The following is a 15409-nucleotide window of genomic DNA, read 5'->3' as shown; positions in this document are numbered from 1 at the left end:
AGAACACGGGATGGAAAAAATTTCGTGGTCAGCTGTCCCAGAGCCGAAAATGAACTTATTTAACTTGAGGTACTTGGAAGATGGAGTCCAGCAAGGAAAAGATCTTCTAGATTCCCACCAGGCCACCGGATCTCACTTTGTCCTTGGCTGATCTCTCACAGGCACCTGATCATCGAGAACTTCATTCCTCTGGAAGAGAAGAACAAGATCATGAACAGATCCTTCTTTGACGAGGAGGAGGACCAGTGGAAGCTTCACCCCATCACTCGACTGGAGTGAGTCACCTTTCCCTTGGACGGGGGGATGGACACGTCCCAATTTATGTACAGGTAGCCCTCCAACTTAACCACCGTTCGTTTAGTGTCCGTTCCAAGTTTCCACGGCGCTGAAAAAATGAGACCTAGGACCATTTCTGGGGGTTAATATAGGGCAACTGGCAGTTGGAACAGAGTTCTGTTCAGGTGGGGAGGGGGAGTGGAATGACTAATTCCATAGCATCAGAGCATGTTGATCTAATACTGTATAAGAAATACTAATGATCTGATGCTCATTTCGAAAAATCCTTTCTTAGTGAGCACCTAGACACCAAGTGGAACATACATGGTAAGTTTTAAGTTTGTAGGTTTTACAGTTCTGGAGATTTTGTGATTTTGTAAGTGGTATTTGACTTTTGTATAGAGATTGGGTTACCCAGGGCACCAGCCTCATTTTCTATTCTCTTCTCTATTCTCTCTTTTCTTTTCTCTTTTCTATTCTATTCTATGTTCTTTTCTATTTTCTGTTCTTTATTCTAGTCTCTATTCTATTTTCTTTTCATTTTTCTATTCTATTCTATTCTCTATTTTATTTTCTACTTTTCTCTATTCTATGCTATGCTATTCTCTATTCTATTTCTTTTCTATTCTTTTTTCTATTCTATTCTATTCTCTATTCTATTTTCTTTTATATTTTTCTTTCCTTTTTTCTATTCTATTTTCTTTTCTTTATTCTATTCTATTCTATTCTATGATTGCAAAATGGTCATATATCGATTTTCCCCCCAGTGCCGTTGTAACTTCGAATGACGTTACACTAAATGAATGGTGGTAAATCAAGGACTACCTAAACAGAGATGGGGACATTGAGAGGTAGAACCGAAACGAACAGAATACCAAAGTTGGAAGGGACTTTGGAGGTCTTCTAGTCCAACCCCTGACCAGGCAGGAAACTCTTGACCATTTCACAAAATGATTGTCTTACCAGTGGTTAGAGAGGCTCTCTGAATCTTATGGTGTGTGTCCGTGCATATGTATGGGTGCGTATTATTTATTTATTTAATTTAATTTGACTTCTATGCCTCCCAATCCCGAACAACTCAGGGCAGCTTACAACAGCATAAAATTCCAAGCAACAATAACAATAAAAATAAGTTTTTAAAAAACCGAACTAATTTCTAAAATTATTATTATTATTATTATTATTATTATTATTATTATTATTATTATTATTATTATTATTTATTGGATTTGTATGCCGCCCCTCTCCGCAGACTCGGGGCGGCTAACAACAATGATAAAAAACAACATGTAACAATCCAATTTAATAAAACAACTAAAAACCCTTATTATAAAAACCAAACATACACAAAATCCTAATTAAAATTTAAAGACAGTTCAACAACACAAATACTGGTCATTCATACCGATTCATATACATGGACAAGCTAGTGTACACTTATAAAACGAGAGGGTGTTATGTCTTTGACCCCTGTTCCCTTCCCCAATGCAGGAACCAACAAATGATGAGGCGTCCGGTGTCGGCCGTCGGGTACAAGAGACCTCTGAGTCAGCACGCAAGGATGTCCATGATGGTCCGTCCAGAAGCTCGGTACAGGGTGAGCTCAGGCTTCTTTTTTTGGGTGGGTGGGAGAAGAGGTCTGGAATAAAAATAAAAGTAAAAATAAAAAGGGAGGGAGGGAGGGAGGGAGGAAGGAAGGAACGTGGTGGCATAGTGGTTAGAATGCAACATTGCAGGCTGACTCTTTTAGAAACATAGAAACATAGAAGTCTGACGGCAGAAAAAGACCTCATGGTCCATCTAGTCTGCCCTTATACTATTTCCTGTATTTTATCTTAGGATGGATATATGTTTATCCCAGGCATGTTTAAATTCAGTTACTGTGGATTTATCTACCACGTCTGCTGGAAGTTTGTTCCAAGGATCTACTACTCTTTCAGTAAAATAATATTTCCTTGCGTTGCTTTTGATCTTTCCCCCAACTAACTTCAGATTGTGTCCCCTTGTTCTTGTGTTCACTTTCCTATTAAAAACACTTCCCTCCTGTACCTTATTTAACCCTTTAATATATTTAAATGTTTCGATCATGTCCCCCCTTTTCCTTCTGTCCTCCAGACTCTACAGATAGAGTTCATTAAGTCTTTCCTGATACGTTTTATGCTTAAGACCTTCCACCATTCTTGTAGCCCGTCTTTGGACCCCTTCAATTTTGTCAATATCTTTTTGTAGGTGAGGTCTCCAGAACTGAGCACAGTATTATTCCAAATGTGGTCTCACCAGCATTCTATATAGCGGGATCATAATCTCCCTCTTCCTGCTTGTTATACCTCTAGCTATGCAGCCAAGCATCCTACTTGCTTTCCCTACCGCCTGACTGCACTGTTCACCCATTTTGAGACTGTCAGAAATCACTACCCCTAAATCCTTTTCTTTTGAAGTATTTGCTAACACAGAACTGCCACTTCGATCCTGAACGGTTCCAAGTTGACTCAGCCTTTTATCTTTCCAAGATCGGTAAAATAAAGACCCAGATTGTTGGGGGGCAAAATGCTGACTGTGCAAACCATTTAGAGAGGGATGGAAAGCACTATATTCTAAATGCTATTGCTATCCTTAAATTCCCAGGATCCTTATTCCAAATTCTAGCAGGTGCTTACCATGAGTTGAGAAGATTCCTGCGGAACTCCTCTCTGAGGCCTTCATTAATTGTCTCACATTTAATTTATCAGTTATAAGCCATCCCAATGCTACACCTTGGCCTGGCTTATGAAAGACAACAAGAAACACTGGCTGCCGATTAGTCTCTGGCCACAATTCAAGGCGTTGGCTATCACTTATAAAGCCCTACATGGCTTAGGGCCTGACTATTTACGGGACCGTCTCTTGCCACATACCTCCCAGAGGCCTATTCGATCGCACAATATCGACCTCCTCCAGCTCCCGTCAACTAAGCAATGCAGGTGGGCGGGACCGCGGGGAGGGCCTTTTCTGTTGCTGCCCCGGCTCTATGGAACCAACTCCCCCCAATGTTCCCACTGCTCCCACTCTCCTAGCTTTTTGAAAAGCTGTTAAGATCTGGCTTTGCCGACAGGCATGGGGGGCACGAACTCTAACATCATACATGCCCGAATAATGTTTGGCTGGTGTGTATGTTTGTTAGATTGATTTTTGGGGTTTTTATAATGGGTTTGTTAGGGTTATAATGAAGTTTTAATCTACTGTTGATGTTTGACTTCTTTTTATTATTGTACTATTGTATTATTTTTTAATGTTGTAAGCCGCCCTGAGTCCTATGGGATTGGGCGGCATAAAAGTTGAATAAATTAATTTGAAGAGAATATTTTCAGATACAAACCTAGAAAAAAAATATATCAACCACCAATTTTAAAAAAACCAGGACATTCCTCCCACCTAGGACTGTACGGCTGTAACTTGTTGCTTGTGTCCTAAGATTTTTATTAATATTGTTTCTTCATTGCTTATTTGACCCCATGTCAATCATTAAGTGTTGTACTACATGATTCTTGACAAATGTATCTTTCTTTTATGTACACTGAGAGCATCTGCACCAAAGACAAATTCCTTGTGTGTCCAATCACACTTGGCCAATAAAATTCTATTCTAATTCTATTCTACTCTACTCTAGGGGGGACATGATCGAAACATTTAAATATATTAAAAGGTTAAATAAGGTCCAGGAGGGAAGTGTTTTTAATAGGAAAGTGAACACAAGAACAAGGGGACACAATCTGAGGTTAGTTGGGGGAAAGATCAAAAGCAACATGAGAAAATATTATTTTACTGAAAGAGTAGTAGATCCTTGGAACAAACTTCCAGCAGACGTGGTAGATAAATCCACAGTAACTGGATTTAAACATGCCTGGGATAAACATAGATCCATCCTAAGATAAAATACAGAAAATAGTATAAGGGCAGACTAGATGGACCATAAGGTCTTTTTCTGCCGTCAGACTTCTATGTTTCTACTCTGTTCTATTCTACATTTACACCGTTGACATAATTAAGTATTGAGCTCTGCTGAATTTTTGACTATTTAGGCAGAAAACATTGTCCTGCTAGAACTGGATATGCCCAGTCGGACCACGCGGGACTACGAGGGCCCAGCCATTGCCCCCAAAGTTCAGGCAGCTCTAGAAGCCGCTTTGCAAGATGAAGATGAGATTCAAGTGGACGCGTCGACCTTTGAGAGTACGTCGAGCAAGAAATCTAAATCCCGGTGAGCTGGTATTTTAATCAACTATTCTTCTGCAGATCTGAGAAGTTATGGGGCTGAATTGGCTGGCTTTCAGCCCCCTTAATTTTGGGAGGTATTTCTAATGTCATTTCGCGGGACCTAGGGGAAGAGCCTTCTCTGTGGCGGCCCCGGATCTCTGGAACCAACTCCCCCCAGAGATCAGAATTGCCCCCACCCTCCTTGCCTTTCGTAAACTTCTCAAAACCCACCTCTGCCGTCAGGCATGGGGGAATTGAAATATCTTCCCCCTAGGCCTATATAATTTATGTATGGTGTGTTGTGTGCATGTTTTTTAAATTATGGGTTTTTAACTTCATATTATTAGATTTGTATTGTACATTGTTTCTATCACTGCTGTGAGCCGCCCCGAGTCTACGGAGAGGGGTGGCATACAATTTAATAAATAAATAAATAAATAAATTTATAAAAGGGGTCTTACTATTATTATTATTATTATTATTATTATTATTATTATTATTATTATTATTATTATTATTATTTGTGACCTTTATATGCCACCCAACTCCAATAGGACTCTGGGGGGCTCACAATAATTAAAAAAATAATATAAAATGTAAATAGCAATAAAACAGCAAAGACCATAGAAACATAGAAGATTGACAGCAGAAAAAGACCTCATGGTCCATCTAGTCTGGACTATATAAAATACATTAATAACCTTTAAAACCATCAACTGTAGGCAGTTGATGGAAGGAAGGAAGGTACTGTAGGAAGATGCAGGAATTTCTGAAATGCAAGACCTAGAGCAGGGATGGCGAACCTATGGCACAGGTGGCACGCGGAGCCATATCAGTTTCCGGTCACAATTCAAAGTGTTGGTTATGACCTATAAAGCCCTTCATGGCACCGGACCAGACTATCTCAGGGACCGCCTTCTGCCGCACGAATCCCAGCGACCAGTTAGGTCCCACAGAGTGGGTCTCCTCCGGGTCCCGTCAACTAAACAAGGTCGTTTGGCGGGACCCAGGGTAAGAGCCTTCTCTGTGGCGGCCCCGGCCCTCTGGAACCAACTCCCCCCAGAGATTAGAATTGCCCCCACCCTCCTCGCCTTTCGTAAGCTTCTTAAAACCCACCTCTGCCGCCAGGCATGGGGGAACTGAGATACTCTTTCCCCCTAGGCCTTTACAATTTATGCTTGGTATGTCTGTATGTATGTTTGGTTTTTATAATAAGGGTTTTTAACTGTTTTAGTATTGGATTATTATTATATGCTGTTCTATTGCTGTTGTTAGCCACCCCGAGTCTGCGGAGAGGAGCGGCATACAAATCCAATAAATAAATAAAATAAATAAATAATATTTTGCTGCCATGCGAACCGTTGCCCTAGCTCAGCTCCAACGTGCATGTGTGTGCTGGCCAGCTGATTTTTGGCTTGCACAGAGGCTCTGGGAGGGCATTTTTATCTTCCAGAGAACCTCTGGAGGGATGGGAGAGGGTGTTTTTACCCTCCCATGGCTCCCGGGAAGCCTTTGGAGCCTGAAGAAGGTAAAACACGAACCTACTGGACTCACTAGAAGTTGGGAAACAGCCGTTTCCAGCCTCTACGGGGCCTTTGGATGGGGGGGAGGGAAGCTGTTTTCACCCTCCGCAGGCATTGAATTATTATTATTATTATTATTATTATTATTATTATTATTATTATTATTTTTATTATTATTTATTAGATTTGTATGCCACCCCTCTCCAAAGACTCGGGGCAGCTCACAACACAACAATAACACAATACATTACAAATCTAATAATAAAATGTAAAGATCAATTAAAAAACATTAATAAACATAACCAGTATTATAAAAACCCCAACTACACAATTGTACCCATTCAACCCAATCCATCATACAACAGAGGTCGGAAAACACAACAAAGGGGGGGAGGTAGTTATCCCCACACCTGGCGACAAAGGTGAGTCTTCAGCATTTTATGGAAGGCGAGGAGGGTGAGGGCTGTTCGAATCTCCGGAGGGAGTTGATTCCAGAGGGATGGGGCCCCCACAGAGAAGGCTCTTCCCCTGGGCCCCGCCAGTTGACCTTGCTTAGTCGACGGGACCCGGAGAAGGCCAATTATGGGTGTGGGCACTCACACATGCGTGATGGCACGCACGCTTGCTCTTTTAGCCCCTGAGGAAAAAAAGTTTCGCCATCACTAACCTACAGAAAGCACACTCCATCCAGTTTCTGTAAAGGTGGTCTATAAAGGAAGATTTGCATGTACATAATCCCAGTGTTACTGGTCATGCTTGCCAGCTTCAAGATGTGTAGACTTCTACTCTCAGAACAGAGAGTTGAATTCTGGGAGTTGAAGTCCGTGAGGAATTCTGGGAGTGAAATCCATACGTCTTCAGGTTGCCAAGGTTGAGAATCACTGGTTATAATAACCCATGCTTTCAATATTGGTTTAAAAAAAAAGAGAGACAGTTTGGTCTAGTAGTTTTTTTGCTGACCTAGAAACTAGGAGGCAGTGAATTCTAGTTCCACATTATATGTGAAAGTCGGCTGGGTGACTTTGGGCCAATCAAAGTCTAGAGACGTCTAGAGAAGCGATGGAGGAAGAGTAGGTCTGAATCTGATCGAACACTTGTAAGAGCTTTTATTAAGACTTACAAAGTGGCGCTCAAGGCGGCAAGATGCGCGTACCATGCCGCCTTGATTGCATCAGCGGAATCCCGCCCGGCCGCTCTGTTTAGGGTGACCCGCTCCCTTCTTAACCAGGGGGGAGTTGGGGAGCCCTTGCAGAGTAGTGCCGAGGAGTTTAACACGTTTTTCGCTGATAAAGTCGCTCAGATCCAGGCCGACCTCGACTCCAATTGGAAAACAGTGTCGACTGACAACGAGTCAGTCGAGGTGACTGGGGCACGTACTTGTCCACCTGTCTGGGGAGAGTTTGATCTGGTGACACCTGATGAAGTGGACAAGGCCATTGGAGCTGTGAGTTCCGCCACCTGCTTACTGGATCCGTGTCCCTCCTGGTTGGTCTCGGCCAGCAGGGAGGTGACACGGAGCTGGGCCCAGGAGATTACCAACGCTTCCTTGGGGAGGGGAGTTTTTCCATCACTCTATAAAGAAGCGCTTGTGCGCCCCCTCCTCAAGAAGCCCTCCCTGGACCCAGCCGTACTTAACAACTATCGTCCAGTCTCCAACCTTCCCTTTATGGGGAAGGTTGTCGAGAAGGTGGTGGCACTCCAGCTCCAGCGGTCCTTGGAAGAAGCTGATTATCTAGGTCCCCAGCAGTCGGGTTTCAGGCCCGGTTACAGCACGGAAACCGCTTTGGTCGCGTTGATGGATGATCTTTGGCGGGCCCGGGACAGGGGTTTATCCTCTGTCCTGGTGCTCCTCGATCTCTCAGCGGCTTTCGATACCATCGACCATGGTATCCTTCTGCACCGGTTGGAGGGGCTGGGGGTGGGAGGCACTGTGCTCCAGTGGTTCTCCTCCTACCTCTCTGGCCGGTCGCAGTCGGTGTTAGTGGGGGGTCAGAGGTCGGCTCCGAGGTCTCTCCCTTGTGGGGTGCCTCAGGGGTCGGTCCTCTCCCCCTTGCTATTTAACATCTACATGAAACCGCTGGGTGAGATCATCCAAGGACATGGGGTGAGGTATCATCAATATGCCGATGATACCCAGCTTTACATCTCCACCCCATGCCCAGTCAACGAAGCGGTGGAAGTGATGTGCCGGTGCCTGGAGGCTGTTGGGGCCTGGATGGGTGTCAACAGACTCAAACTCAACCCGGATAAGACGGAGTGGCTGTGGGTTCTGCCTCCCAAGGACAATCCCATCTGTCCGTCCATCACCCTGGGGGGGGAATTATTGACCCCCTCAGAGAGGGTCCGCAACTTGGGCGTCCTCCTCGATCCACAGCTCACATTAGAAAACCATCTCTCAGCTGTGGCGAGGGGGGCGTTTGCCCAGGTTCGCCTGGTGCACCAGTTGCGGCCCTATCTGGACCGGGACTCATTGCTCACAGTCACTCATGCCCTCATCACCTCGAGGTTCGACTACTGTAATGCTCTCTACATGGGGCTACCTTTGAAAAGTGTTCGGAAACTTCAGATCGTGCAAAATGCAGCTGCGAGAGCAGTCATGGGCTTACCCAGGTATGCCCATGTTTCACCATCACTCCGCAGTCTGCATTGGCTGCCGATCAATTTCCGGTCACAATTCAAAGTGTTGGTTATGACCTTTAAAGCCCTTCATGGCACTGGACCAGAATATCTCTGAGACCGCCTACTGCCGCACGAATCCCAGCGACCAATTAGGTCCCACAGAGTGGGCCTTCTCCGGGTCCCGTCAACTAAACAATGTCGGTTGGCGGGCCCCAGGGGAAGAGCCTTCTCTGTGGCGGCACCGACTCTCTGGAACCAACTCCCCCCAGAGATTAGAACTGCCCCTACTCTCCCTGCCTTCCGTAAACTCCTTAAAACCCACCTCTGCCGTCAGGCATGGGGGAACTGAAACACCTCCCCCGGGCATGTTTAATTTATGCATGGTATGTTTGTGTGTGCGTCTGTTAGTTTATGGGGTTCTTTTAAAGCTTGTATAAATTTTAAAGTTTTCTGATTATTTATGATTTGTTCTATTCTGTTGTGAGCCGCCCCGAGTCTTCGGAGAGAGGCGGCATACAAATCTAAATAATAAATAAATAAATAATAATAAATAAATCACCAGGAGTTCTAGTCCTGCCTTAGATATGAAAGTTGGCTGGGTGACTTTGGGCCATTTTTCTATGAGTATATTATTTTTCTATGAGTATATCCTCTATAACCTTCATTATGTATTTTACTATGTGCATATCCACTATAACCCTCATTGGGTAATGGACAAAATCAATGAATCAATCAATCACCAGGAGACAGTGATTTGTAATCCCACGTTAGACATGAAAGCCAGCTGAGTTTGGGCCAGGGACTTCACTCTCAGCCCAACTCACCTTGTTCTGGGGAAAAATAGTAGGAAAGAGGATTTAGATATATTCTCCAAACTTATTATGTGTAAAACTAATAAAGACAGGTGCAAAAGATTTTTAAAACATAATGACCCTGGCAAGATCTTTGCAGAGGCAACAAACCCAGCCGTATGTATACAACCCATGAAATGCTTTGTAAAAAAACACACCCCTACAATTTTAGATCATGATTATTTTTATTTATTTATTTATTTAATTAATTGGATTTGTATACTGCCCCTCTCCGAGGATTCGGGACGGCTCACAGCAGATTTTTAAAAAGAACAGTACAGTGATACCTTGTCTTACGAACTTAATTGGTTCCAGGACAAGGTTCTTAAGGTCAAAAGTTTGTAAGACGAAACAATGTTTCCCATAGGAATCAATGGAAAAGCGATTAATGTGTGCAAGCCCAAAATTCACTCCTTTTGCCAGCCGAAGCGTCCGTTTTTGCGCTGCTGGGATTCCCCTGAGGCTCCTCCATGGGAAACCCCACCTCTGGACTTCTGTGTTTTTGCGATGCTGCAGGGGAATCCCAGCAGGGGAATCCCAGCATCGCAAAACGAGCGCTTCGCTGGCAACGGAAGTCCGGAGGTGGGGTTTCCCAGCGAAGGGAGCATCAGTGAAATCGCAGCATCGCAAAAACACCAAAGTCCTCGAAACCCCACCTCCAGACCTCTGCGTTTTTGCGATGCTGCGATTTCACTGAGGCTCCCCTCGCTGGGAAACCCCACCTCCGGACTTCTGTTGTCAGCGAAGTGCCCGTTTTTGCGCTGCTGGGATTCCCCTGCAGCATCGCAAAAACACAGAAGTCCGGAGGTGGGGTTTCCCATGGAGGGGAGCCTCAGGGGAATTCCAGCAGCGCAAAAATGGGTGCTTCACTGGCAACGGAAGTCCGGAGGCGGGGCATCCCAGTGGTGACGGCTTGGGTTTGTAAGGTGAAAATAGTTTGTAAAAAGAGGCAAAAAAATCTTAAACCCTGGGTTTGTATCTCGAAAAGTTTGTAAGATGAGGCGTCACTGTAATATAATCCAATTAATACTACAGTATTAAAAACAATTAGACAGAGAAGATTAACCTAAAAAATTAACTCATTAACCATTCAGCAATCATACTTAAGGCATTCGGTGGTCAGGGGATGATCGAAGAGTCCCAAGCCTGGCGGCAAAGATGTTTTTTTAAGCTCTTTCGGAAGGCAAGGAGGGAGGGGGCAGTGCAAATCTCTGGGGGGAGTTGATTCCAGAGGGCCGGGGCGACCACAGAGAAGGCTCTTCCCCTAGGTCCCACCAACCGACATTGTTTGGTCGATGGGACCCTAAGGGAGGCCAACTCTGGGACCTCACCGGTCGCTGGGATTCATGCGGCAGAAGGCGGTCTCGGAGATAATCTGGCCCTGTGCCATGTAGGGCTTTATATTAGTCGCCTTTCTTTTGTTTCCTGCTTGCGAACACACCACGGTTTCTTTTATTTATGAAGTTGCTCCTTCACGCTCCTCTTTTTTCTATTCTCCAGGCCTAAAACCGGAAGGAAGTCTAGTGGCTCCCCCTCCAGCGCCTCCAGCTCTCAGCTCTACCCCCAGTCTCGCGGGCTGGTCCCCAAGTAAAATCAGTTGCTCATCCGCTCGAGGGCCTGGCTCCCGTTGGGCCGTAATAGGCCGAGGCCAGTTAACAGCCTGCAAAAGGGGTTTTTTTGGACTTTAAAGAGGCCCGAGTTCCAGAAGGCGGCTTTTTCGGAGAAGACAAGAGCAGCCTCGTTTTTTGCACCTTGGTTAGGACAGGTTTACGTGGTCTGCCTCTTGCTTGCCTGCGCGGAGGAACTATTTGATCTCCGGTGCGGCAGAGTTGAAAGGCTAAGGAGCCTTTAGTTAGGAAATCAGCAATGCATGAGTTACATTAGTGTGTGTTAGAAGCCATGAGAAGCACGGAGTGAGGGGGGGATGTCCCTTTGCCCCCCCCTTTCCCCATCCCGTAGCCTTCTCTCTCTCTCTCTTTTAACGGTCTTTTCTCTCTTTACGGTCTGGCTCTCCTCCTCCTCCTCCTCGGGAGCCGGAGGCAAATCTCGCTGCAATCACCTCGATGACGCCCAAGAAAACGAGGTTGAGAAGTGACCAGGAGATATTTTTTTCCCCCATTGAAGGACTGGATGGGTGAAGGCCAGATTGAAAGCGTCTCCAAATTGGGGGGGAGAAAAAATAGGTGAGACTGAAAGATGTCCCTAGAGCTTTGGGTACAAATGGCAAAAGGGGGCAAGGTTTCCAAACCCACTCTCTCTCTTTTTCCTTTTGGACATAGAAGGTAGGAGGTCAATCAGCCCTTGGGCCTGTTTACAAGGAGGGATTTTCAACAGGTTCCAGGTGGACCTCGGCCACGAAGATCTGCAGAGGCTACCTGGTCTATAACAGTCGCCCACACCTTCGCTCTTAGCCACCCCCCTCTCCTCGCCATCTCGTTCTCCACAACCTGGGAGCGTTTTGGCGACCGATGCTTGTCTTCCACTGTAGCTTACCTGGCCTCGCTTCTTGTCTCCACTTTCCCTCCCCGGGAGACATTAACCCTGGGGAAGGGGCTTCTGCTCTGCTCTCAGTATAACCCTCCTCCTCCTGTTAAACCAGAGCCAGGTTGAGAGGGGGACTCCCAGGGCAAGTCTCCACACAGGAGTTCTCATTCCAACTCCTGTCTTTTTTCGCTCTTAATTTCCTGATTAAGATACCAAGTAGCTGGTGTGGAAATAGATGCTGCTGAAAAAGGGGGCAGGGGTCCAACGGCTGAAGACTGTGCCTCCCCTCCCCGCCCTTTGTATTGTTTTATAGTTTGGTTTGTATATTTAACATGGTTGCACATTTGCAAGTTCAGTTGGTTTTTTATGTCAACGGTTGTGACTGTGAATATATTCTCATCAGCTCCTCCGAATGTTTTTTTTCCAAACCCATGTTTTAATTTTTCCATCTGTATCAAGCGTGTGCATCTACGTGGGGTCCTCCAGGCATACTCTTAAGCGTAAAGGGGTCGTCTTTTTGTCCTTGTTACACCTTCTCTTGAGTCACTCCTCTTTGGCGGTGGGGAGGCATTACAATTCCATGGTCTCGTGTCCCGTCCCCCCCTTTCATATAAGGACACCCCCCAAGAGGCATTCTGCTGGCATGGTGCCTCAGAAGGCCCAGCCTTGCTCCCCAAACCTTCTACGGTTGAATTTGCCAAGTACGTTTCTGGAACGGTGAGCAGCTCGATCCGTCATGGATCAGAGGGCTGTTTATTTGGCGAGCGGCTTGGTGTTTTAGAATCCTATGAAAACAGATGCTGTTATTCTGCCAAGTCCATTTCCTGTTTTGTGGGGCCAATTCCCTTTGTAATTAAAAAAAAAAGAAGAAGGACTGGCTGGCAGAAGTTCCGTAATGAATCCAAAGATGATAATAAAAAGTCTGCAATGGTGAAGCCGCACATGTTGGCCTGTTGCTTTTTATTGTGAACGGGCAGGGCAAGAGAACCAAGGTCTGATCGGAACTGCCACCGGCTTGCTTGGCAAGAATTCAGCGGAAACAGGAGGGGAGCCTTTAACTGTTCCCATAATGGCTGCATTTCTGACTTTGAGACACTTTGAATAATTGGAGCCCCCCCCCTCCCTCCGGCTTTTCCCACACCTAAAACATTTCTCCGTCTTTCGTGTACTGTACTGTCTTTGAGTGTTTTCTGAAGCTGGCAGCCTCTCTTTGGGAATATTTCAATAAGCCGCGGTGTCAGCTACTGCCTTGTTATTTAAGGCAGCCCTTACTCTTGGTATCCCCAAGTATGGTGAATTCTTTCTTCATATCCCATGCCATGTTATGAATATTCAGTGTTGGAGCCATGCATTTAACCAATAGAGCAGGATTCTCAAACCTTAGCAACTGTTAAGATTCGTGAACTTCGACTCCCAGAATTCCCTAGCCGGCATCTTAACAGTTGGTAAGGTTTGAGAACCCCGCAATAAAGGATCTATGGAAAAATTCATTCACTGGGTTCCTTACCTGTGTGTAAGCCCCATTGGAGTGAATAACCTTCCCTTGGTTCCAACAGCACTCGCACAAGAATATTATCCAAAGGACGGGATATGAGAAGTACTACTGTTTCCTGCAAGCAATGTTCCCTTCCTGGGATTGTACCTAACCGACTACTGTTTTATCTGTACATAAAGGAACACTTGTCAATAGTTCTTTTTCTGTCCATGGATTTAAAGCTTGTATCTCTGTAATAGCCTCTTGTCTAGGAATGTAAAAGTGCTCCTGCAAAAATATAACAATAAAAAAAAACATCTGGATTTATTGTATGTAAAATTAACACATTTCTCTAGAGTTTTGCAATCTTTTATTTAAAAACTATATATATATGCCAGCTTTATAATTTATAATCACATGATGCAATAATTTTTTAGAATATACTAAGCAGAGTGGGAAGGATCTTGGAGGTCTTCCAGTCCAAACCCCTGCTCAAAAACATTAAAAAGTTGAAAAACATTAAAGTTTAAGACTGTAAACCTGGAGTTTCAGATCTATGTAGGGCAGGTGAATCCAAGTCTGTGCCTTCCTGATCTGCCAATTCTTTTTTTTTTTTTTTTGGAGATACCAAAAAGCAGCAGAATGCAGAATAACAAGGTTGGAAGGGGCCCTGGAAGACTTCTAGTCCAACCCCCTGCTCAGGCAGGAAACATTTGGAGGCAAACTGTTCCACTAATGTCCTATTAGGAAGTTTCTCCTTAATTCCAAATTAATTCCAAAATCATCTAACTAAACTCCATTAGTTTCTGTTGTTTCTTCTCCTGGTGCTTTGGAGAATAACTTGACCCCCTCTTCTATGTGGCAGCCCTTCAAATACTGGAAGACTGCTATCATGTCCCCCCAAGTCGGGGGTCCCCAAACGTTTTGCACAGGGGGCCAGTTCACTGACCCTCAGGCTGTTGGAGGGCCGGACTATAAAAAAAACCTATGAACAAATCCCTATGCACACTGCACAAATTTTAATTAAAGTAAAAAACAAAATGGGAACAAATACAATATTTAAAATAAAGTAATTAAATAATTAAGTAATAAAGTAATTTAAACTTAAATCAACAAACTCCCATTTCTCCTTCCTCTCCATTTCTCTCTTACCTCTTTTCTTCCTTCTCTCTCATTTGTTTCATTTTCCTCTCCCTCATTTTCTCATTTTTCTCTTTCTCTTTCCATCTATCCCCCTTTCTCTCTTCCTCTCTATCTCTCCCTTTCTTTCTCTCTCTTTCTTTCTGTCCCTCTCTTTCTCTCTCTCACTCATTCTCTTTCTCTATCCCTCTTTGTATCTCTCCCTCTCTCTCTCCCTCCCTCCAATCATCCACATCCCTTGCCTCTGTACCGCCTCCTTGCTCAGCAGCAGACCGCGGTGAGTTGACAGGAGATTCGGGAGCTTATTATATCTATTGATAAAATCTTGTGGGCTGCCGGGGGCCGGATAATTTGCCTCAGTGGGCCGCATCCGGCCTCCGGCCCATAGTTTGGGGAGTCCCAAGTCTTTTCATTATTCAATTTGGAATTGAGGTGGGAGGGACCTTGGGAGGTCTTCTAGTTCAACCCCCCCCCCCCCCCCGCTTAGGCGGAAGATCCTACACCAACTCAGACAAATGGTTATCCAGTCTCTTCTTTAGAAACTTCAGGGTTGGAGCATCCACTTCTGGTGGCAAGCAGTCCCACAGGTTAATTGTTCTCACTGTCATTCTCTATTCTATTCCATTCCACCCCAGCCTTCGTCTCTTCATTTTTCCATTCCATTCTTCCTTCATCCCTACCCTATATTCTTTTCTTCTCTTATTATTCCCAGTCAATCCCATTCCTTTTTCTATTCCATTCCAGTCTCCATTCCTCTCTTCATTATTCCATTCTTCATCCCTTTTCATTAGCCTATATCCCAGGCGTGG

The 15409-nt window shown here is 44.8% G+C and overlaps 1 protein-coding gene across 1 annotated transcript in view; it reads left to right on the top strand.

The window, feature by feature from the left end:
- The window catches only part of KIF3B (kinesin family member 3B), a 35957-nt gene extending 22157 nt beyond the window's left edge, over window positions 1-13800 (top strand). Inside the window, exons 6-9 of the mRNA XM_070744347.1 lie at window positions 162-275; window positions 1768-1873; window positions 4335-4513; window positions 11003-13800. Coding sequence (XP_070600448.1) covers window positions 162-275; window positions 1768-1873; window positions 4335-4513; window positions 11003-11093 — 490 coding nt within the window. The 3' untranslated portion in view covers window positions 11094-13800. The remainder of the gene's footprint in view (window positions 1-161; window positions 276-1767; window positions 1874-4334; window positions 4514-11002) is intronic.
- The last annotated feature ends 1609 nt before the right edge of the window (window positions 13801-15409 follow it).

Source organism: Erythrolamprus reginae, chromosome 3 (genome assembly GCF_031021105.1).
Source record: "Erythrolamprus reginae isolate rEryReg1 chromosome 3, rEryReg1.hap1, whole genome shotgun sequence".
NCBI classification, from domain to species: Eukaryota; Metazoa; Chordata; class Lepidosauria; order Squamata; family Dipsadidae; genus Erythrolamprus; species Erythrolamprus reginae.
Note: the sequence above shows the minus strand (reverse complement) of the source record. Positions and strands in the feature narration are given on the sequence as shown.